Source organism: Catharus ustulatus, chromosome 27, assembly GCF_009819885.2.
Source record: "Catharus ustulatus isolate bCatUst1 chromosome 27, bCatUst1.pri.v2, whole genome shotgun sequence".
Classification (NCBI taxonomy): Eukaryota; Metazoa; Chordata; class Aves; order Passeriformes; family Turdidae; genus Catharus; species Catharus ustulatus.
In genome coordinates, this window is record NC_046247.1 from 4856414 (window position 1) to 4877828 (window position 21415).

Sequence of the window (21415 nt, forward strand, 5' to 3'; positions counted from 1 at the left end):
CCCTCGCACCTCCGGGCTGGGCGGGCTCTCAGGGCGAGCGGCGGGCCCGGGTCGTGCGTCCCGATGCGGTGCTGATCGGTCCCCTCAGGCTCGGTCTGCGCTCCGGGCCGGCGGCGCCGTGGGAGGAACAGCGCGGGGCTGAGGGGCGGCCATGGGCCGCAGCCGCTCTCGCTCACCGCCGCGGCGGGGTGAGGGGACACCGGGGCACCGGGGGGACCCAGGGAGGGAGAGAACGCCGGGGGAGGTCAGGGGGCACCCGGGGGACGGGACCCGGGGAAATCCGAGTGGAAGGGCCCAGGGGTAGGGGGGGACAGAAACCCTCCAGGGCGGGGGCATCGGGGAGGCCCCGGTTCCTCGCTCTGGGGGAGAGCAGAGACTCCTTCCCTCATTCTCCTCTTCTTCCTCCTCATCCTTTTTCTTTTCCTTCTCTTCTTCCCTCTGCTTCCTTCTCCTCCTCCTCTTTCTCCTTCTTTTCTTTTTTCTCCTCTTCTCCTTTTCCTCCTTCTCCCCATCCTTATCTTCTCCTCTCCTTCTCTTCTGCTCCTTCCCCCACCTCTCTCTACCTTCCTCAGGATTTTGGGCACCATCACCTCTCCTGCCTGATCTTCCCCCCCGGGTGATTTCCCCCTAGATGATTCCCCCTGCTCCACGTGGAGGTTTTTTCCTGCTGCTCTCACTTCTGGGGGTGCCCAGAGGGGTCCCTGAGCCCAGAACTATCCTGAAGGGGTGGGAGGGGCTGTCCCGGGGTCTCCATTCGGGAGTTGGGATTTTCTGTGGGATTTCCCTTGGGAAGCGGGCAGTGACAGCAGCAGCTGACCCTTCCCCGGGCAGAGCGCCGGCGCTCGCGCTCCACGTCCCGGGACAGGGACAGGCGGCGGCGGGAGCGATCGCGGTCCCGGGACAGGGACAGGAGGAGGAGCCGGTCCCGCTCCCCACACCGGAGACGATCCAGGTGAGGTCAGGGACCATCGAGGTGAGGGTGGGAACTGCCCAGGTGAGGGAAGAGACATATACGCGAAGGCAGGGACGATCAGGTGAGAATAGGGGTGATACAGGTGAGGGGTGAGACTTCCAGGTGAGGGCAGGGATGGTCCAGGTGGGGACAGGGACACCAGTGTGGGGTGGGGACAGCTGGGTGAGGGCACCCTGGGTGACAGTGGGAGCTCCAGGTGGGAATTGAAGCCCAACATCGTGTGCCCCAGCAGGTCCCCACGCCGGCACCGCTCCAGCTCCTCGTCACCGGCGAGGCCCAAGGAGCGCAGGGATGAGGAGAAGAAGGAGCTCAAGGACTCCAAGAAAGAGCGACAGATCACAGGTAAGGGGGAATTTTCCTCTTGGAACACCCCCCGGTGCCCTGTGGGACTGGACTATCCCAGGACACCCCAGGGATTTTTGAGAATCCCATCATCTGTGTTTCTCAATCCCTGATTTTCTTCTCTCAGAGGAGGATTTGCAGGGCAAGACAGAGGAGGAGATCGAGATGATGAAGATGATGGGTTTTGCCTCTTTCGATACCACCAAGGTGAGTGCAGGCCTGAGGTCACTCCAGGGGCTCTGCGGTGTTACCTGCCCCGTCCAATCCTCCCTAATCCATGGGATTTTGGGATGTTCCTTATCAGGGGAAGAAGGTGGACGGAGCTGCCAATGCCTACGCCATCAACGTGTCCCAGAAGAGGAAGTACAGGTGTGTCCCCCCTCCTTTGGGATAGATAAAAGATTTTGTTTTGTGAGGTAACTGTGGCCACTGTCTCACAGTGATCTGGCTTCCAGGCCTGGGGGAAACAGAAATTTTGTGAGGTTTAGACTCAAAAGCAAAGGTGCAAGTTCTCCAGATCGCCCTGGGAATAGGGAAATCGGGAGGATGAGGAGTGAGGAGCATGTTAGGAGCAGGTGGCATGTGCCTAGTGAGGCCTGGACAGGGTCAGAGCAGCAGGAAGCCACACTATTCACCTGGCTTCTTCATAAAAACCACCCAGTTGGTCAATATTGTTCCCTTTCTGATGGAAACCTGAGATCCTCACACAGCCAGGCTCTGGAGCAGCTCCTCACTGGGAGCCTTCCTGCTCTTTTTTTGGTCAAATCCATGGGGAATTGGGTTCCCTGTGGCCACTGAGCCCTGTTCCCAGCATCCCCCGGGTATTTTTGTCCCCATTTCCTTGGATCCTGGACTGACTCTGGCTCCATCCTTGCCCAGGCAATACATGAACAGAAAAGGAGGATTCAACAGGCCCCTGGATTTCATCGCCTGATGCTGGACACGACTCTCACCATGGAAGGATTTCACTTCCCTGCACTCTCCTGGGTGGCTCCAGTGCTGGATTCCAGTGGAATTTGGGTTATTCCCAACAAATCCCACAGCCAGAGTCACCATGAGTTTCAATTTCTCAGATTTTTGTCATTATTTTTTTCACAATGAAGGTCAGTTTCTGGCTGGAATTTTGCTGTGTTTTCCCTGGTTTTGTTTTGTTTTCCTGTTAATAAAACTCCAGATATTTTTTTTCCTTCTAATTTTTATCATTCAGAGATAAAGCAGGGCCTCTATTCCCCCTCCCACAAATCCTTGGAATTGATACAAATCATCTCAATCCCGTGGGGCCACATTTGAGGCTGCGGTGAAACTGAAGGTGCTTGGCAGGGGGGTTCTTTCTTTCTCCCTGGACCCCACCTTATTATCAATTTAGGGCTGGGAGGCCTCCCCTGCCCTCAGTCACCTGCCCCCCGGGGAGGCAATGCGATCTGGGGTGCTCCCAGTTCTGGAAGGGGCTTTGGGTGTTCTGAGCCTTGCCTGGGGTGGGGGGTGCTCTCTCTGGGGGTGGCTCCTGATTTGGGGGGCCCAAGGTGCTCCCTGCAGTGGGACAGAGGGGGACCACCAAGGAGGGTGGCTGCTTGATGGGAAGCGGGGGTGTCTGGGTCCCGTCTCTGTGGGGGTGTCTGTCCCTGTCCCGGGGGTCCCTGTCCGGGGCAGTTCCCGTTCCCGGGGCTCTGTCCCCATCCCCGGGGGTCCTCGCAGGGCTCACGTTGCCCCACGTAGCCGAGGCCCCGCCCCCTTCCCCGTCCGGCCTCGCCATTGGCTAAGCAGCAGGAAGTGAGTCAGGGCAGCCCGTGCGGGGCCGAGCCTGCGGAGTGGGCGGGGCGTCGCGAGAGGGTCGGGCCAATGGCAGGAGGGCGTGGCGCGCTTGTCCAATGGCAGCCAGTGGGGGGTGTGTCCTCAGGCGCGGCCACGCTCCCTCCGCCGCTCATGGAGGCGCTGGGCGGGGCCTCCCCTCTGTCCTCCAATCAGATACTGTGATGGGCGGGGCCTCGCTCAGTCTCCACCAATGAGCGGCGACGGGGGCGTGGCTCGCGTGGGGTCTGGCGGAGCGGCGCTCGGGGCGGGCAGAGGCCGCCGCTCCCCCCGCCGCCGGTCGCGGCCCGTCCCGGCCCCGTCATGGCCGCCCCCCCCCGCCTCGGCATCCAGATGCTGCTGGAGGCCGCCGAGTTCCTGGAGCGGCGGGAGCGAGGTACTCCCCGCGCCCCCCCTGGTACCCCCGGTGCGCCCGGCCGGGCCCCGCGGTGACCCGCGCCCGCCGTTGTGTCTCTGCAGAAGCCGAGCACGGTTACGCCTCGCTATGGCCCGGCGGGAAGGACGGGGAGGCCCCGCGGCGCCGCGCCAAGGCCCGGAGGAGCGGCGGCAGCGGCAGGTGACGGCAGCACCGGGCGGGGCGGGGGGAACCGAACCGGACCGGAGGGGCCCGGCCGAGGGAGCTCCCGGCACCGTGTGGCCGGGCCCTGTGAGCCCCCGCTGTCACCGGGCGTGGGTGACAGGCCCGAGGGGGCTCCCTTGTCCTTGTGTCCGGGCCCGCTGAGGCCGCTGTTCCCGGGCCTCTGGCCGAGCCGGGGTCACCACCCCGGTCCCCGGGCTCTGACGGGCCCCCGCTGTCACCGGGTGTGCGACAGGGCCGTGGGGACGCTCCTGGCGAGGCGCTGCTCAGGCTCTGCTGAGGTCCCTCTGTCTCCAGGTGTTTGACTGGCCCGGGGGCTCCTGTCCCCAGGTGTCCCGGCTCGGGGAGGCCCTGCTGTTACAGGGCCTGTGGCCGGGCCGGGCTGGCTCCTCACTCCCCGGGCTCTGGGAGGGCCCCCCCGCCATCTCTGGGAGTGTCACAAGGCCGGGGGCACCCTCCTGTCTCTACGTGTTGGGGGGACAGGGAGGTCTTCCTGTCACTGGATGTGTGACAGCGCTGGGGGACCCTCCTGCCATCAGGTGACCCGGCTCAGTGAGGTCCTGTTGTCACTGGGTGTGTGACAGGACTGGGTGGGGCGCTGCTGTCACCAAAGTCCTCCTGTCACGGGTGTGACACCGTGGGTGGGACCTTTCTGTCGCGGGGTGACTGGCCCAGAGAGGTCCTGCTGGCACAGCGCCCTGGCAGGGCTGGAGGGGACCCTCCTGTAACCTTCTGAATTACCCACTCTGAAACCCAACCAGAGCCTCCCATTATCTCTCCTTGATTGTTCCTCCCTCTTACTCCTTGCTGATTTTAAATCCTAAACAACCTTTTCTCTAAGCTGAAGTCGGCTCCAAGCATCCACACTGAATTCCAGGAGCAAATCCCACATCCTGGAGGCTTTATTCCATCACTTAAAATAACCTTAAAATCACTCAGCTCCTCGTTCCTGAGGGGAGCCCTCAGCTGATTTTGGGAAGGGCTGGCTCCGGAATGTGCCCCCAGCCGAGGGAGCACTGTGAGGGGCAGCAGGTCCATCCTGACACATCACTGGTGGTGCCAGGGAGGAGCCAGGCCCTGATGGCACCACATCTGTCACTCTTTTCCTGGTTGGGAGCGATCCCGTCTGGGCGCCGCCACGGCGGCCGACCTTTGGCAGCTGCCGGAACAAATCCGCCTGGATTTGCCCGTGCCATGATTCCCCAGGTCCCCTGGGGCTGGGGCAGCTCCCACACAGGCATTTTGGGGTGTCAGGAGCCCCTCAGAGGGCAGCTGGCCTTGAATCAAGCAGGCTCCAGGTGATTCCGGGGATTTGTCCTGCCTGGACATGCTACGGGTTTCCTTCTCAGAATATTTTGTTTGCTTCGGGCCAATCTGTTACAGTTTTCAAGAATAGAAAACACGTTCTGAAGGGAAAGCTAGTGATCAGCTAAGGTTCAAACTGGTGGGAATCCAAATCAGTGACTCTGTAGGCATGAGATCGCTCTGGAGAGGATGTGGGAGCTCCACATGCCCTGGGGTGAAGCTGCCATCACCTCTGTCCCTGCTTATTTTATTCAAAACTAAAATACATCAATTAATTCATTTTTTTCTACATGTTGGTGATGGTGAATTCAATTTCTCTTTCTCCAAAAGAGAAAACAACTATTCCAGGAAGGATCCAGGCAGAAAAGAGGATGGATTTGTAATTAATGATTGTGGTGATGGCAGCTTCACCCCTCTCTGTACCAGTACTCAGGAAGTGTTTGGATAATTTAGAATCAAGGAAGAAACTCCTAAGGCTGCAGCCCATGGCATCCCATTGGTAAAGGGCTGGATGTGAAACATTCAGACTTATCCAGGGAAAAATGTAATGGGGAGAGTGCACAGGAGCTGAAAAGCTGAGCCCTTCCATTGTGTCAGGATAATCCCATTAGAGTGGGAAGTGTCTCTGCTGGGATAGAACATTTCTGGGGATGTGGGAGACGTGGCTCTGACCTTGCCAGAATGCCAACAGAGCCACTGGAGCAGGGTAATCCATCAGGCAGTGCTGCTGGAAAGTGAAGGAGACCTCGGAGAGCATCTTCCACTGCTGTGGTGGTGACATCCCTCCTTTCCCTTTGGTGACATCCCTGATTTCCCCTTCAGTGACATCCCTTGTTTTTCCAGCACTCCCAGATCCCATGAGGTCATCCCAGTAGACATCCTCATCCAAACAGCCTCTGGGGTTATTCCCACATTTATGTTTTCAGGCACATAACAACATTTTTCCCAAATTAGAGTGGGGCTTCTTGAGGCCTCTGGAGGTTTTAGGAAGTCAGTAGGCAGGGAAGCAGCTGTTCCCTAAGCACCATTCCTGGGAGCTGTGTGACCCCCTGTGGCTTCTTCCTGGATTTCAGTGGAGGGAAAGTCAGTCGTTGCTTGTGTTTTTCACCTTTTCCCAGCTCTGTGGAAATTGGGAGTTTTGGGGGGATTTGTGGATTTAATGTCGTGGTAGTAGTTGAGGTCTTCTCCAGTGCTGCTCTGTGCTGTTGGACACAGGGAAGGCTTTTTCTGTGTTATGTTCCTGGCAGGTCGAGAGGGAAGGATGAGCTGTTGATCCCAATCCCAGTTCTAAAACATGAGTCTCTGGTTTAAAATCCCATTTTATGACTTTCCTGACCCTTTTATTGCCACTTATCCATGTATTCTGCATCTGCATCCCTCCATTCACTGTCCCTGGGTATGGAGCTCTGGAAGCCCCCTGGGTCTGCATCTTTTCCAGGGAGCCTTTGCTAATTCCCACATGTTAATCCCAACTGTTAATCCCTAATCAGCCAGAGGAATTAATAACTTCTTCCTTCTTTTCCAGGTCGACACACAATGAAATGGAAAAGAACAGGTGAGTGCCAGAGGGTTGACAGGAGCTGGACTGCGGGGAATTACTGCTTTTCCACGGGTATTCCACCTGGGATGGGTTGAGAGGGGCAGAGAGAGGGAAGGATTGGGATAAAAGACATAAAGGATTAAAGCATTTCAAGTCCTTGGTTGTTGGGAATGATACCCATCTCCACAGCCAGCTCCTGCTCCACTTACTCAGGAACATTACCTTGTCACAGGCTCATCTTTGAGCCAGCTGGAGTTTGGGATTTATCCCAAGTAAATCCCACTCTTTTTTTGCCCGTGTTGTCATCCCATGGTCCTTAGGGTGAGGAAATCCCTGTTCACTCCCAGCATATCCCAAACAAGACCAGCAGGTCATTGCAAAATCGGTTTGGAGCTGCTGGGATCAGGTGGTTCAGGGATGGGTGTTACAACCCATTCCCAAGGATCTGACCTACATGCTGAGATTGGAGTAATGGACACAGGGAAACTGGGATGTGCTGGAGGCATCCCTGCTTTCAGCAGAAAAAGGATTTTGCTCGAGGAGCTGGAGTTTCCCTCCAGCATTAACATCCTACCTGTTAAAGCGGAGAAAGCCCAGACGTTACAGGAAGAGGGAGTATTCCTGGAGCACAGTCAGCGCTCCTGCAGGGATCTGGGGTTTTTTGTATCCAAAACCACCCTGTTCCTACTGAAAATAGGGAAAGGAAGCACTCCTGAAGGATTTGCAGCTGGGTGTTAGCCTGGGCAGCTTCAGCTGTCAGCAGGAGCCAAACAGCACTCCTGAGATGAAACCTTTTTGGGAAGAGAATGACCAAAAGTGGATATTCTCACCCAGAATTCCGAGGTCATTTGAATCTCGTTGCCTGGGATCATCCCAACAGCCCAGGATGCCAGAAGGGCAGGGTTTATCCATGAGGTTTTTCCAAGGCATCCTTTTACCTGACTGCAGTTTTCTCCCAGCTTCTGGAAGCCCGTGGCAGCTGGGAAGGCTCCTGGTCAGGTTTAGCTCTCACCACCCCATTTTTCCACACCAGTGGGGTGAGAATGCCATTCAGGAAGCTGATTCAGCTGTGTGCTCCCATTCCAGGCGCGCCCAGCTCCGGCTGTGCCTGGAGAGGCTGAAGGGGCTGGTGCCACTGGGGGCGTCAGCCGGGCGGCACACCACACTCAGCCTCCTCACCAGGGCCAGGCTCCATATCCAGGTGAGCCCAAAAGCTGGATGTGGCACTGGGATCAGAGCTGGGAGCAGCATCCTAGTAGGGGGCGTGGGCTGGGAGAGTGCTGGGTTGGCCTGAGATAACTGGGAGAGCACTGACATCATGATGGGATAATGGGGGGAGAACTGGGCTGGGGCTGGAGCAACTGGGAGAGCACTGATATCATGCAGGGATGACTGGGAGAGAGCTGGTTTTGGGCTGGGATGACTGGGAGAGTTGGAGTATGTATAGAACACAGGAGCCCCTTGGGAGCTGGTGGTGGCTGCGCTGGGGTGGTTTGGGCCAGGAATGCCGAGTGGTTCCAAGGGAATCTCAGGGCTCAGGGTGCCAGGACTGCCAAGTGGTTCTGAGGGAATCTCAGGGCTCAGGGTGCCGGGAATGCTGAATGGTTCCAAGGGAATCTCAGGGCTCAGGGTGCCAGGAATGTCGAGTGGTTCTGAGGGAATCCCGGAGCTCAGGGTGACATGTCCCCTGTGTGGTTCCAAGGGAATCCTGGGACTCACGGGCTGGGAATGCTGAATGGTTCCAAGGGAATCCCAGAGCTCAGGGTGCCAGGAATGCCAGGTTATTCTGAGGGAATCCCAGAGCTCAAGGTGCCGTGTCGCCCCCGCAGAAGCTGGAGGACCAGGAGCGCCGGGCCCTGCACCAGATCGAGCAGCTGCAGCGGGAGCAGCGGCACCTCCAGCGGCAGCTGGAAAAGCTGGGGATGGAACGGGTCAGGATAGACAGCATTGGCTCCAGCCTTTCCTCCGAGCGCTCCGACTCGGATCAAGGTGAGAGCCCACGCTGGGGGATGGCTGGTGAGAGGCCTGGCCATGCTGGAACTCCAACCATTCCCATTCCTCCGGCAGAAGAGATGGATGTGGATGTGGAGAGCACGGACGACCTCCCGGCCGACCTGGACTGGAGCAGCAGCAGCCCCAGCGACTCGGATGAGCGCGGGAGCCTCCAGAGCCTGGGGAGCGACGAGGGATATTCCAGCTCCAGCGGGACCAGGGCGAAGCTGGCGAGCAGCCGGAAGCTTCCTGTCGGGATTTAGGAAGTGCTTCCCATCGCCGTGGCACCGCCGCCGTCCCCTCGGGCTTCCATTAGCCAGCACACCGACCCTGCCAGCGTTCCCTGCACGGAAACACCCTGACATCCCGCTGCTCCAGCTGCTCCCGGGGCTCCATTTGCATCGCCGGCCTCTCACCCTGGTCAAACCTCCTCTGCCAGGCCCTACATTCCAGCCACGCCTGAAGCGCCCGGGAATATCCTGGCAATAACAGCAACCTCAAGAGCCTTCCCTGGGTTCTTTCCCAGGCTGTCACTGCCCGGTATTCCCAATCTTCTCTACTTTTGGGTGGCGACATCACGTTCCTGATCCTCAGGACCGAAAAAGCTGAGTTTTTGGGAGGAGATCTGAAGAGAGAACCAGTCCTTTGTGGACTTTCTATCCATGACAGAGCAGAGCCAAGCTGGGAACACGGAGCATTTCGGGCACAGAGATCAGCCTCAGTCGGGAGTTCCTTCTCCCGACTCTAAATATTCAGGGACACCCCATCCCAGCCCTTCCAGAGCATTCCTGGCATGGGGAATAGCTCACCAGGGGCTCAGAGCCATCCTCACCCCTTGGATTGGCCGCCTCTGGGCTCGTTAAAGCCAAATGGGATGTCCCACCTGCCGTGGCACGGCATTCCAGACTCCTGGAATTCCCTTTCCACACTTCTAGTCTCGGGGACAATTTTTTCTACCTCGGAGGGAGCCCACAGACTCTCTCCACCCCTTCAGCACAAAGATGATGCCTCTGCTCAGCAATAACCCCACGGGACTCCCTGGATCGTGTCCATCCATCCGGGATGTTTCCAGGCTCGTGAAGGATTCCAGAAGCCACCACAGGGAGGGCAGCCCCAGAGGGCAGGGGGGTTCTGAGCCAGAGCACACATCAGCTGTGTGGATTCTTTTCCCAGTGCACTGGAGGGAGCATTCCCATCACTTCCTGCTTTTAGAGCTGCTCTGGGAATGTTGACACACTTCCAACACCTTCCTTTTCCCCTCGAGCTGCTCCAAGGGCGTTCCCAGCCCCATGGAGCTGGCCAGGCCCTGGTGAGGAATCGGCAAGGAGCTCTGCAGGGCTGTTCCTGCCGCTGGGATACAAACCTTGACCCTCTGCTGGTCCCTTTCAGGAAACACAGGTGCTGAAAGGCATCGAGATGCTCCATGGAATGCAAGGGGATGAACAGCAGGAGACTCCAGTGCTTTTTCCTTTGTCTTTCTCCTCTTCCTTCGTTTTTTTCTTTCCCCTTTTTCCCCTTTTCCTTTTCTTCTTACCCCTTTCCTCTTTTCCTATCCTTGTTGCTCTTTTCTCCTTTTCCCCTTCTCCTCCTTTTGTGCTTTTTCCTTTCCTTCTTTTCCCTTTTTCTGTTCCCCTTTCCCCCTTTCTCATTTTCCCTTTTTCCTTTCCTTTTCAACACCCCAATCCCATTCCTGGCTCACCTGGGCACCCACAAGTTGCCCAAATCCCCTAGGTTCTGGCTCTTTTTCCATGTGCTAGCTCCTAAGAGGGAAAAAAAAAAAACAAACTAACAAACAAAAAAAAAAAGAAAGAAAAGAAAAGGAAAGAAACAAACAAAAAAAAACCCCACAAGGAATTTTCCTTTAAAGCTGGAATTTTCCACCCTCTGGCATTGCCACAGACCACAGGCACCTGAGCTCAACCCCCTGCACTGTCAAAAAGAGGGAAAAAAAAGGCAAAAAGATGGAAAGCGCTGAGAAAAAGATGAATATCGGCCCTTGGGGACTGGTGGCTCACGTGGCTTTTGCCTTCAGCTGGGGAATCCCAGCAGAACCCTGTGGGCAGGTGATTCCTGGCGTTGGGAAGGCCCTTCTAGAGGTACAAAACATTGATTTTTGGTTGGTTTTGGACATTCTGAAGGTTTGGCCTCAGCAGAAATGAGGGGTTTTGGCAGGTTTGTGCCTTTTTGAGTTCCCAATGCCTTTTTTTCCCCCTTTTTTTTTCCCTTCCTATCCCAGACTGACCCTTCCCAGCCCTTTGCGCTGTTGGGCTGTGCTCCGGGAACCCCAAGACGCTGCATTAACCCGGAACCTCCGGGTCCCCCAGTGGTGGTGCCAGCCTTTTCCTGGAATTCACTGATCCACCAGCATTCCTATGAAATAAGCTGCAGGAAGGACTTTTTTATAGGTTGTGACAAAAAATCCAGGGAGTGGGGGGAGTCGGATCGGGGCATGGATGAGTGGGAATCAAAACCACCCATTTTGGGGCTGTTTTTCCTTTCTTTTTTGTTATGGAAGGCAGATCCCGAACCACCAGCTCCCAGGAAGCACCAAAATGTTTGCTTCATCTTTAATTTTTCCAGTGGAACCATCCCATCTCCACTCAACTTATCCTTTATTAATTAGTCTCTGGGACACCTCCCATTTGTGTTTTTCCATCATATTTTCTGTTCTTTCTGCTTCCCAAGAAGTGGATTCACCCCAGCCTCAGCTCCACTGGGCAGTTGGGAGCGGACACGGATCCCATTTCCAGCCGTTCCTGCTGTAAATATCCCATTGTTGGGCTGAACCCCATGTCAAGCCAATAGAATGGTGCTTTTTTTTTTTTTTTTTTTTAGGAATTCCGTGTTTTAGGAGATCTTTGCTGTGTCCATGGATATTTCTGTCTTGTTTGATTGTTAGGAAATAAATTATTTCGTTACGAAAGAGAGGCGTGAGCTGGAATTGCTGTGGGAAGGGAGCAGGAAGGGGATGGGGATGATGAGGATGGAGATCCACACTGCTGGGGGGAGTTGTGGCGGGTGAGAAGGTCCCCCCTGAGCCTCCTTTGCTCCAGGCTGAGCCCCCCGAGCTCCTCAGCCACATCCTCATCTCTGAGCGCTCCCAGGTGCTTTATCCCAGTGCTGCTCCTGCTCCTGGGATTCCCCGGGCTGGGCTGGGGCTTTGTCCCTTGTCCTGTCCCTGGGCTGTGTCACCCCTGGAACAGCCCCTGAGCTGCGTGTCCCCAGAGCTGTCCGGGGGGGCACAGGAGGTCTGGGAAGTGCAGGGTGGCACTGCGACCTGCACAAGGGCAGGGCAGCCCAGGGTGTGGGGGTGGCACGGGGGGTGGCACAAAGGGTGACAGAGGGGCACGGGGTGGGGCTGTGCCACCCTGGCACCCATCCCAACGCCTCACCTGGGGCAGATGCCCCCCCCGTGGGGCCCCGCCCGCCGGCCGCGCCCGCACCGAGGGCTCTCGAGTGGCAAGTGGGGTCACGGTGGTGACCAGGGAGGGACATGCCGGGAAGAGGAGCGGGGGGGAGGGGGACAAGGGGCCACGCTCAGGGGGTGGCGAGGCACAAGGCTGGACGTGGGGGATACGGGGACTTTGGGGACTCTGGGAGACATGGGGCTGTGGGACATGAGCAGGAGGGCACGGAGGGGGACATACTGGTATGGGAGAGGGGACATGAGAACACCGGGTGACACGGGGCACACGGGGGACACAGGAACAAGGGGCAGACATGAGGGTTTGGAGATATGGGGACAGTGGAGATTTCAGAGGGACAGGGCAGGGTGGGGGAACACAGGGGGACACGAAGGAACAAGGGAACTTAGGATCCTGGGGGGGATTGGAGGCTGACATGGGGGGAGTATTGGGGTATGAGACTGTGGTGACACAAAGGGGACATGGGAACATGGGGGTGTGGGAACACAGCAGAGGAGAGAGAGATGGTGATAGTGTTGGGGGAGACATGGAGGGGACTGAGGGAATGTGAGGAGATTGGGGACAGGAAGAAGTGTAGGGGGACATGGGGGTATGGGGACCCCAATGTAAACCCCAACGGGAACATGGGACCCCAACAGAGAACACAGGGACAGCAATGGGGACTCAGTGGGGACACAGAGACATTAAATGGGATCCCTGCTGGGGACATGGGGCCCTGGAATGGGGACCCCAATCAGGACGTGGCTGTGGGGACACAGGGGCATGGGGCCAGCAGCAGAGTGGCAGGGCAGGACTGGCAGGCCCCGCAGTGTCCCCGTGGCTGTGACACACCTGTCCCCGTGCGCTGGCACAGTCCCAGTGGCCACATCCCACCTGCAGGGCTTTAAGAGGCTGCGGGCTCGGCCCTGCCAGCACCGCCATGGCCCGGCCACTGTCCCTGTCCTCGGCCCTGTCCCCCACCATGGCCCTGGCACTGCCGCTGCTCCTCACCCTGCTCAGGGCCACTCCAGGTAAGGCTCCTGCACCCCCGCCCCTGGGGCCAGCCCCAGAGCAGAATATGCCTGCAAGGCTGGCACCTCCAGAGCTGGCTGCCCCCCTCAGGACCCTGCGGTGAAGTGACGGGGGCACAGACCCCTGGTTGCCCCTGGGCAAGGAGGGAAGGGGACCCTTGGGTGAGGGTCCAGACCCCTGGGATCCCTCTTGGGGTCTCAGTCAGGATGGGGTGTGCAGGGGGTGTGACTCATGTCCCTCATGAGGACTGGGTGGGGGCAGGCTCTGCTATCAGGGGGTGCAGTGGGGGGGTCCCTTCCACCCGGGTCTTCTCATAGTGGCAGGAGTGGAGTTTTGGGGGTGGTGCATGTTTAGAGGTGAGGTCGTGGTGCCAGAGACCCCCGGGATGGGTATTGGAGTGGGAGGGTTCATTGAGGGGGTCCCCCATGCCCAGGTCCTCCCATGAGGGCTGCTGTTGGGATGGGGTGACTTGGGGGAGGTGTATGGGGAGGTCCTGGATTGCCAGGTCCCTCTGGCTGGGTGCTGACAGTGGCCACAGGTTTGGGGGCACCAGGGGGGAGCTGCGGGGTGCCCCCCTCTGCCTGGTGCCAGGACTGGGTGACCGCGCTGCGCTGTGGGGCCCTGGGCCGCTGCCCCCACCTCACCCAGGGACATCCCGACATGGTGAGAGACCCCCCCACCGCTTCCCCATCTCCCCTCTAATGTCCCTCCACCCTTCCCTCTGTCCCTGTGCCCCCTGTATGTCCCCAAAACTCCACAGGTGTCCCAGTACTCCCACCATGGTGCCACACCACCATGTCCACATGTATCCCCCTTGGTCCTCATGTCCCCATGCCCCACATCCCCACGTCCCTGTGTCCCACCTCCTAACATCCCTGTGCCACAAACAGCCCCATGTCTTCATTCTCCCTGTGTCCCTGTCCTCCTCTGTTGCCATTCCCCAATATCCCACATCCCTGTGCCCCTGTGTCCCCATGTCCCCACTGTCCTCTCCTGCAGGACGTCTGTGACACATGCCAGCAGTTCTTCGGCTCCCTCCACCGGGCCTTCAACCACTCAGCCATGGAGGTGCCTGTGGGGACGGGGGACAGATGCCACTGTGGGTGTCACTGTAGGGGCCATGGGCACAGATGCCACCATGGTGGTGTGTGCCACTGTGGGGGCTAGGATGGCGGGTGAAGTGGTGGCAGCTGCCAGAAGGTGCCATGGTGGTGAGGTGACAGAACGGAGGCCATCATGTGTGCCATGTCACAGGCACCACCCATGGGCACCAGCGGTGCAATGGGGACAGGAGTGGCTGGGGTGTGGTGGCGGCGAGTACGGCAGTGGTGGCTGTCACCGTGGCTGTCACTGTCGGTGCCCGGGCGCAGGTGGTGCTAGATCAGGTAGCAGGGTTTCTGTGTCCACATCTCCCTGCCCAGTAGGGTTTCTGTGTTCACATCTCCCTGCCCCGGTGCCCCCGTGCCAGCAGCGCTGTTCAGCTGCTTGTCCATCACCTCCTCTGGCAGATCCAGCCGCTCCTGAGTGGCATGGGGAGCCACATGGCAAGGGGGGCTGGGGACACTGTGGCCCCCAGGGCCGTGTGGGCTGCACCACGGCATCCACGGAGAGCCCGGGGCGCTGGGGGCTTGGGGACACCCGGGTCACCCCGTGCTGCCCTGCAGAAGCCCTGGCAGGTGTGTGCCACGCTGAAGCTGTGTCGCGGAGAGTCCGGGGCCGCCCCGGCCGCGCCCATCCTTGAGGCGCCCGGCACCCACCTGCAGGTACGGGGGGACACGGGGACACGGGGACAGCCACGCAGTGTCCCCAGCAGCGGCTGCAGTGTCCCCCTCCCGCAGGGCTCCGGCGGGGCCGGGCTGTCTCCGGAGGCGCTGCCGCTGCCGCTGCCGCTGTGCTGGCTGTGCCGCTCGCTGGTGGCGCGGGCTGAGGCCGCTGTCCCCGTGGGCGCGGTGGCCGCGGCGGTGGCCGGGCTGTGCCGGGCGCTGCCGCTGCCGGTGGCCGGGGCGTGCCAGTGCCTGGCCGAGCGCTACGCGGCCCTGGCGATCGAGGGGCTGCTGGGCCGCCTGGGCCCCCGCCTGCTCTGCCGCCTATTCTTCGCCTGTCGCAGTGGGGACAACGGGGACATCGAGGACGTGGGGACGCTGCCACCGCCCTGGGTGCGGGAGGCCATCGTGGTGCGGCTGGCGGAGTGTGTCAGTGAGGAGGTGAGGGGGAATGGGAGGAACACGAGGGGGACACGGAGAGGATGGCTGGGGGTACGGTCCCCAGGAAGTGACAGGGCGTCCCAGGGTTACACAGGACTGGGAGTGTCACAGCCCCAAGGACACACCCCTGAATGCCGCAGTCCCCAGGAACCATGTCAAGGACACAAATGCCAGCACAGCCCCAAGGGGACATATCCTGGGTGTCACAGTCATTTGGGACACATCCTGGAGTGTCACAGTCCCATCGGCCCTGGGGACACAGTGAAGCTCCCAGTAAGAGCCACCGTCCATCCAGAGGACAGTGCCAGAGTCCACAAAGCACAACCCTGGGGAAGGAGTGTTTGGGGGTCCTGGAGGTCCGTCCCCCACCCTTGGGGGACCCCTCATCCCTGTGTCCCCCCCACAGGCCCCCAAAGGTGTCAGTGTCCCTGCACTGTCCCTCCCCCTGGGCCCTTGTGCCCTGGGCCCCACTTTCTGGTGCTCGGGCTTCGAGGCTGCGCGGCGCTGCCAGGTGAGTGGGGACACGAAGACACGGGGGGCTGCCCTCCCCTGCACCCCCAGCTGACACCTCCACCTCTTGCAGGCCCTGCAGCACTGCCAGGAGCATGTCTGGCTGTAGGGGGGCACCAGGATCCCTCAGCACTGCCCAATAAAGCTTGGATGCAGCTCTGCCTCCGTGTTTTGGTGTGTTTCGGGGCACAATGGGGGCTAGGGGGGTCACAGGGTGCTGGGAGGCATCACAGGAAGCAGCAGAAACCATAAACCCCTCTAAACTCAAAGAAGAGAAAAGTTGATAATAAGTTACAAAAATAGTGGGTGGCATTTACTGGGGGACACACCTCCAGAGGGGACTGGGGGTGTCCCCAGGCAGGGTCTGGGTGTTCCCTGGGGACCTCTGGGTGACCTTAGGGAGGATGGAGGTGTCCCCAGATGGGCCATGGATGTCCCTGCAAGTCTCTGGATGTCCACGAGGGAGCTTGGGGTGCTCCCAAAGGGGTCTCAGGGTACCCCTAAGGGGCTGGGGATACCACTGAGGGGAGCTGGGGTGTCACCAAGGGGTTTTCTGGATGCTCCCAAGGGTCTCAGGCCCCTTGCTGGTTGGTCTCATCCTCCTCACGTCGCTTCCAGATCTGCAGGAGAGCAGGAGAGGGTTGGAGGGCACTGAAGACATTCTGGGGGTAGCAGGGGACATTCAAGGGGTGTCAGGGGATATTCTGGGAGTACCTCCACCCCCCGACCCCCCCTCACCTGGATGTAGGCCTCGGACAGGGTGATCATCTGGGGCAGGATGTCAGTCACCTGCAGGTCCTGCAGCTCGTACCACTTCCCTGTGCCCTGCCAGGACCCAGGAGGGGACAGGGTGACTCAGGGGGGTCCCAGCAGCCCCACCAAGCCCCCCGAGGAGGGGACACTCACGTGGTGCAGGACGTGGATGCGGTAGGAGCCCTCTGAGGGCTTCCCGTCGTGCACGATGTTGGCGATGAGGTCGTAGGTGGTGTGGGCGTGCGCGGCCTGCACCTCCTCCGACAGGTATTCCCGCAGGTCCACATTCCTGGGGACCCCCACACTCTCAGGGGAGGCACTGCAGCGGGGGACCCCCACTGCACCCACAGACACCTCCAAGGTGCTTCCAAGTCCCTCCTAGGATATCACAATCCCCCCCAGATGCCCATAACATCCCCTTGGATATCTATATCCCTCTCCCAGGTGTTACAAACTCCCTGACACCCCCAGGTGCCAAGAAACACCCCCCAAGTGCTTTTAAACCCCTTTTGGATGCCTAAAAACCTCTCAAAGCCCTCCTGGATGCCTACTAAACCCCCCCAGATGCCCATGTACCACCCTAGATACCTATCCCCTATCCCAGATGCTTGCAAAGCCCCTCTAGATGTTTCCAGGGCTTCCCAGATGTTTACAACCCCCTCCAGATGCCCCCAATCTCCTCTTAGATGCTTTTAACCCTCTCCACAAGCTCCCAACCGCCGAAGCCCCCTCCTCAGGGCTCACGTGATGGGAAAGTTGACAATGGTGGGGTTCTTCTCCACAAAGAAGTTGTTCTTGGTGAAGCGCTTGATGCAGAAGATGAGGTAGGGGGGCAGGCGTGTCAGCTGGAAACGCTTCAGGAAGTTCTCCTTGTAGGTCTTGTACTCCTTCTCGGTGCTGCCATTGAACTTGGCCAGGATGCTGAACAGGGGCACCTGGGGGATGATGAGCTGCTCCTTCTCGTCCTTGTAGAGCGGTGCCGTGGGCAGGTCCAGGGTCAGGTACAGGAACGTGGACTCCACCATGCGCTCCTGGTACTCGCTGTTCTGCAGCAGCTGCGCCTTCTCCTCTGCTGGCTGCCATGGGGCACCCAGGGGACATCCCCATGGGACATCCCCACAGCCAGACCCATCAGCCCCATCACCCATCAGACCCTGCCATCACTCATTTGACCTTGTCACCCCCACTGGATCCTAATGTCCCTTTGTTGAACCCAAAGACCCTCCACCATACCCCAACACTCCCCAGTCCTCATTTGAGCCCATCTCATGCCTCATTTGACCCAAACCCCCACATCAGACCCTGGACACTTCTAATCCCCTGGCCCAGGTGCTCCATGACACCCCACCACCTCCTCCACCACCTCCATTACACTCAACACCCCCCAGCATTCCTAAACTGCCCCCACCCGACCCCAACACTCCCCTACTGGACCATGACACGCCTTTTCTTGACCCTACCATTCCCATTGTTCCCCAACTCCCCCAGTTCCCCAATTCCCCCCCCAGATCCCGTTGAAAACTGGCACCCAACACCCATCACCTCCCTCCATACCCTGACACCCCTCATTGGATCCCAACACTCCCCATTCCCCCCCAGTCCCACCAGGTCAGGGTGTGGTAGCTTCTTGGTGAAGATGCGCATGGAGCCCTGGAACACGTCGGTGACGATGGCTGGGGGAACAGCAGGGGCTCAGTTGGGGAACAACAGCTCCCCTGAGGGTCCCCCCAGAGCATCTCCCCACTCACTCTTCTTCTTCCTCTTGGTGCCACCCAGGGCTGCGTGCAGCGCGTTCAGGAACCAGGACAGGAACTCCACCCCATCGCCTGCAAGGGCAGAGCTGGAGCTGAGCCCGGATCCTGCTCTGCCCCCCAAACCCAGAGCCCCCAGACCCAGTGCTGCCTCCCAAACCCAACCCTATCCCCCAGATCCAGCTCCGCCCTCCAGATCCAGAGCCCTGACTCCAGCACTGCACCCCCAAATCCAAAAGCCCCAAGATCCAGCTCTTCCCCTCAAACCCAGCACTGCTCCCCAAATCCCACCCTGCTTGGTGATCTGGAAGTTCTTCTTGCTGCAGAGCACCACAGCCTGGAGCATCTCATGGGGCGACACGTGTGCCTTGAAATTCCGGGGGTTCCAGAGCTTCCTCATGAGCTCCCCAAAGCGCTGCACCAGCAGGAACATGATGTCCCCGGGCGGACGCTGGATGCGCCGGTAGTTCTCCTCCTCCAGGAAGTAATTCCGCAGGGGAGGCACGTTAGACAAGGCCTGGGGACAGGGCAGAGCAGATTCAGACCCAAGACCCCCAAGGGGTGATCCAGGAGGTTTTGGGTGCAGTTATGTAAACCCTGCACTGCCGTGGGTGTGAAGCCTGCAAGAAATCTCAGAACAGTCTGAGTTGGAAAGGATCCAGAGACGGGGCCAATCCCTGGCAGCCCAACAGAGGAGGTTTGGGGAGAGTTATGGGGGGCTTTCACCCTAAAAGGTCACCTGCAACCCCAGGTGTAATGTAGAAGAGAAAGCAGGATACACCCTCAGGACCCCTAGAGTGGGATTTTAGGAGGATTTCAGAGGCGATTCAGCCCAAAATGAAGGCAGTGTCCCCCAGGCGTGTATGCTGTGGGAAAAGAGGTGGGACTCATCCCTGAGACCCCCAGAGCAGGATTTTGGGAGGGTTTCACCCCAGAATGAAGTCTTAACAGTCTCAAAGCCCATGGGAGAAAAGGTGTGACTCCTCCTTGTCAGACCCACAGTGATGTTTCGGGAGGGTTTCACCCCAAAAAGAAGCCCTTAGCCCTGGTGTCACCTGGAGCACAGCATTGGCATAGTCATTGGCCTTGATGTTGTTGAGCCCCACGATGCCAGGCAGGTACGTGGTGCCATCGTAGGCCCGGGACAGCTTGGCCTGTTTGTCCAGGTGAGCGATGTGCTGGGCTGTGAAGGTGGGCTTGAGCACATACTGTGGGGAGAGAGAGACCTCAGAGCTGGGGGACCCCACCCCAAACCCCTCAGGGATCGGGGAACCCCAACATGAACCCCTCAGAAACAGGAAGACCCTGACCTGAACCCCTCAGAGATGGAGGATCCCACACCTGAACCAGGGGTACTCAGAGCTGGGGGACCCCAATCTGACTCCTCAGAGATGGGGTACCCCAAACCTGACCCCCCTCAGAGCTGGGGGAGATGCAAAGCCAATCCTCCAGAGCCCCCACACATGCCCCTGTAGCTCTCACCGTGATGTCCTCGAGCGAGGAGTCGATGATCTCGTAGTTGTCAGGCAGGCAGTAGAACTTGAGTGTGTGCAGGTTGAGGAACACATGGTGGCTCAGCTGCACACTGTGGATGTAGGCGTGTGACTTCAGCCCACGGCCTGAAGGGACAAGGTTAGGGTTAGGGGGACACAGGTCACCAGGGACAGGCACAGAGCAACCATGGGAAGAGGGAGGGCGCACAGAAATGATCCCACTGGAGGGCCCTAAGCTCCCCCAGCAACCACCCTGTCCTTGGGTGTCCCCATGGTGTCTGTCCCCAGGCATCCTCTTTGTACCCCTTGCCAGCACCTGGCTGTTCCCTGTCACATTCCCAGGCACAATCCCTGTCCCTGGGTGTCCCTGCAGCCCTGGGGTATGCCAACAACATCCCAAATCCCTTATGCTCCTTGTGCCCCAGCCCTGGGTGTCCCTCTCATCACCACTCCAATCCCCAAATGTCCCCTCACAGCAGCACTGGGATGTCCTCCATGTCCCCCAGCAGCATCCCATTGCTTATGTATGTCCCCCAGGGCAGCACATCAATCCTGGATGTCCTCTGTGTGCCACCCAGCAGCATCTGGGTGTCCCTGATGTCCCCTGTGTGCCCCCTAGCAGCTCCAGAGGGGCGGGTCTCACCCTGGAAATACTTTCCACAGACAAGGCAGGCATAGACGTTGATGTGGGACAGGGAGATGGAACACAGCTTCTCGAAGTCGAAGTCCAGGACGCTCCTGGAGGAGGGTAGTGTTACAGGGCTGTGGGGGAGCTGGGGGGACCCCCAGGGACAGGGGGACCACAGAACATCCCCATCACCCACTTGTTGATGGTGTCCAGGTAGGGACAGTGCCGACTGCGCTGGTCCTCGGGATCGAAGCGCCCATAGCGCACTGGGGGACAGGAGGGTGTTAACAAGGGGGGCACAAGGACCCCAAAAGCAGGAGGATGATGCCCCCTCCAGCCCCCCCTCCGGTACACCTGCCTGGGGCTAAGCCCCAATCCCCCCCGTTGACTCCAAATCCTGTCCAGAGCTGAGCTCAGGACCCCCAGGACACCCCATTCCCCATCCCTCCCCTCTAGGTTACCCTGGACACCCACACTCCCGTCCCTCCTCCCACTGGTGTCCTCCGGGACATCCCTGTGACCGCCCCAGTGCCCCCAGTGTCCCCTCACACCCCAGTGTCCCCTCACACCCCCAGCAGTGCTGCCCCCCCCCACCCTGCTGTGTCCCCACACGCACACCTGGGTCTCCCCACACCCAGCCCGTTACTGCCCCGTCCAGTTCCCCGCTCCCTATCTCGGTGTCCCCTCAGCCCTTCGGTCCCATCCATTCCTCCCGGGCCGCACCTGCGGGCTCGGGCTCGGGGTCGGAGTCTCCGTCCGGCTCCCGCTCCCGCTTCACACGCACGGGAGCGGCGGGCGCAGCGGTGCCGGAGCCCCCCCAGACGCCGGTGCCGGTGCCCGGTTCCCGCTTGACGCGCGCCAAATCCACTGGCAGCGCCTCCGCCACCTCCCGCCGCGCGCGCTCCCGATCCGCCTCCCGCCGGCCCCGAGGCCGCTCGGCGTCGGCGTCGCGGCGGCTGCGGGAGGAGCCGCGGGCGGAGGAGGCGGTGGAGGAGGCGGAGACGCCGCGAGAGTCCCGGGAGTCGCGGTCCCGCCGCCCGCGGCTCGACATGGCGGCAGCGCGGGCGGAGTGCGCGTGCGCCGGGACCGGTCAAAGAGCCCG

The 21415-nt window shown here is 59.6% G+C and overlaps 4 protein-coding genes across 7 annotated transcripts; 3 read left to right on the top strand and 1 right to left on the bottom strand.

The window, feature by feature from the left end:
* The first annotated feature begins 16 nt into the window (after positions 1 to 16).
* Positions 17 to 2501, top strand: SNRNP27 (small nuclear ribonucleoprotein U4/U6.U5 subunit 27). 2 transcript variants are annotated; one of them, XM_033081197.2, is made up of 6 exons: positions 17 to 188; positions 832 to 952; positions 1203 to 1315; positions 1443 to 1522; positions 1620 to 1684; positions 2195 to 2501. In XM_033081197.2, the coding sequence occupies exons 1-6, from the start codon at positions 152 to 154 to the stop codon at positions 2247 to 2249; spliced, it is 471 nt and encodes a 156-aa protein (XP_032937088.1). In that variant the 5' UTR covers positions 17 to 151; the 3' UTR covers positions 2250 to 2501. The 2 variants fall into 2 exon arrangements, with proteins under 2 accessions (XP_032937088.1, XP_032937089.1); XM_033081198.2 differs by having other exon boundaries at positions 1206 to 1315.
* An 897-nt stretch (positions 2502 to 3398) lies between these two features.
* Positions 3399 to 10073, top strand: MXD1 (MAX dimerization protein 1). 3 transcript variants are annotated; one of them, XM_033081191.1, is made up of 6 exons: positions 3399 to 3500; positions 3584 to 3680; positions 6532 to 6561; positions 7633 to 7747; positions 8376 to 8535; positions 8614 to 10073. In XM_033081191.1, exons 1-6 carry the CDS (start codon positions 3428 to 3430, stop codon positions 8799 to 8801), a joined length of 663 nt encoding a protein of 220 aa, XP_032937082.1. In that variant the 5' UTR covers positions 3399 to 3427; the 3' UTR covers positions 8802 to 10073. The 3 variants fall into 3 exon arrangements, with proteins under 3 accessions (XP_032937082.1, XP_032937083.1, XP_032937081.1); XM_033081192.1 differs by having other exon boundaries at positions 8617 to 10073; XM_033081190.1 differs by having other exon boundaries at positions 8376 to 10073.
* Positions 10074 to 12882: 2809 nt separating this feature from the next.
* SFTPB (surfactant protein B) lies at positions 12883 to 15797 on the top strand. Its single transcript, XM_033081094.1, has 8 exons — positions 12883 to 12973; positions 13504 to 13637; positions 13974 to 14073; positions 14229 to 14359; positions 14639 to 14737; positions 14813 to 15178; positions 15585 to 15689; positions 15762 to 15797. The coding sequence occupies exons 1-8, from the start codon at positions 12883 to 12885 to the stop codon at positions 15795 to 15797; spliced, it is 1062 nt and encodes a 353-aa protein (XP_032936985.1).
* Positions 15798 to 15975: 178 nt separating this feature from the next.
* On the bottom strand, positions 15976 to 21397 carry USP39 (ubiquitin specific peptidase 39; the record flags this gene model as incomplete). The annotated part of the gene is made up of 12 exons (XM_033081095.2): positions 15976 to 16308; positions 16427 to 16513; positions 16595 to 16730; positions 17186 to 17517; positions 18047 to 18114; positions 18190 to 18267; positions 18484 to 18709; positions 19248 to 19400; positions 19675 to 19811; positions 20329 to 20423; positions 20510 to 20579; positions 21037 to 21397. Coding segments are annotated over 12 exons (1791 nt in total), but the record flags the coding sequence as incomplete, so codon positions are not given.
* Positions 21398 to 21415: the final 18 nt, after the last annotated feature.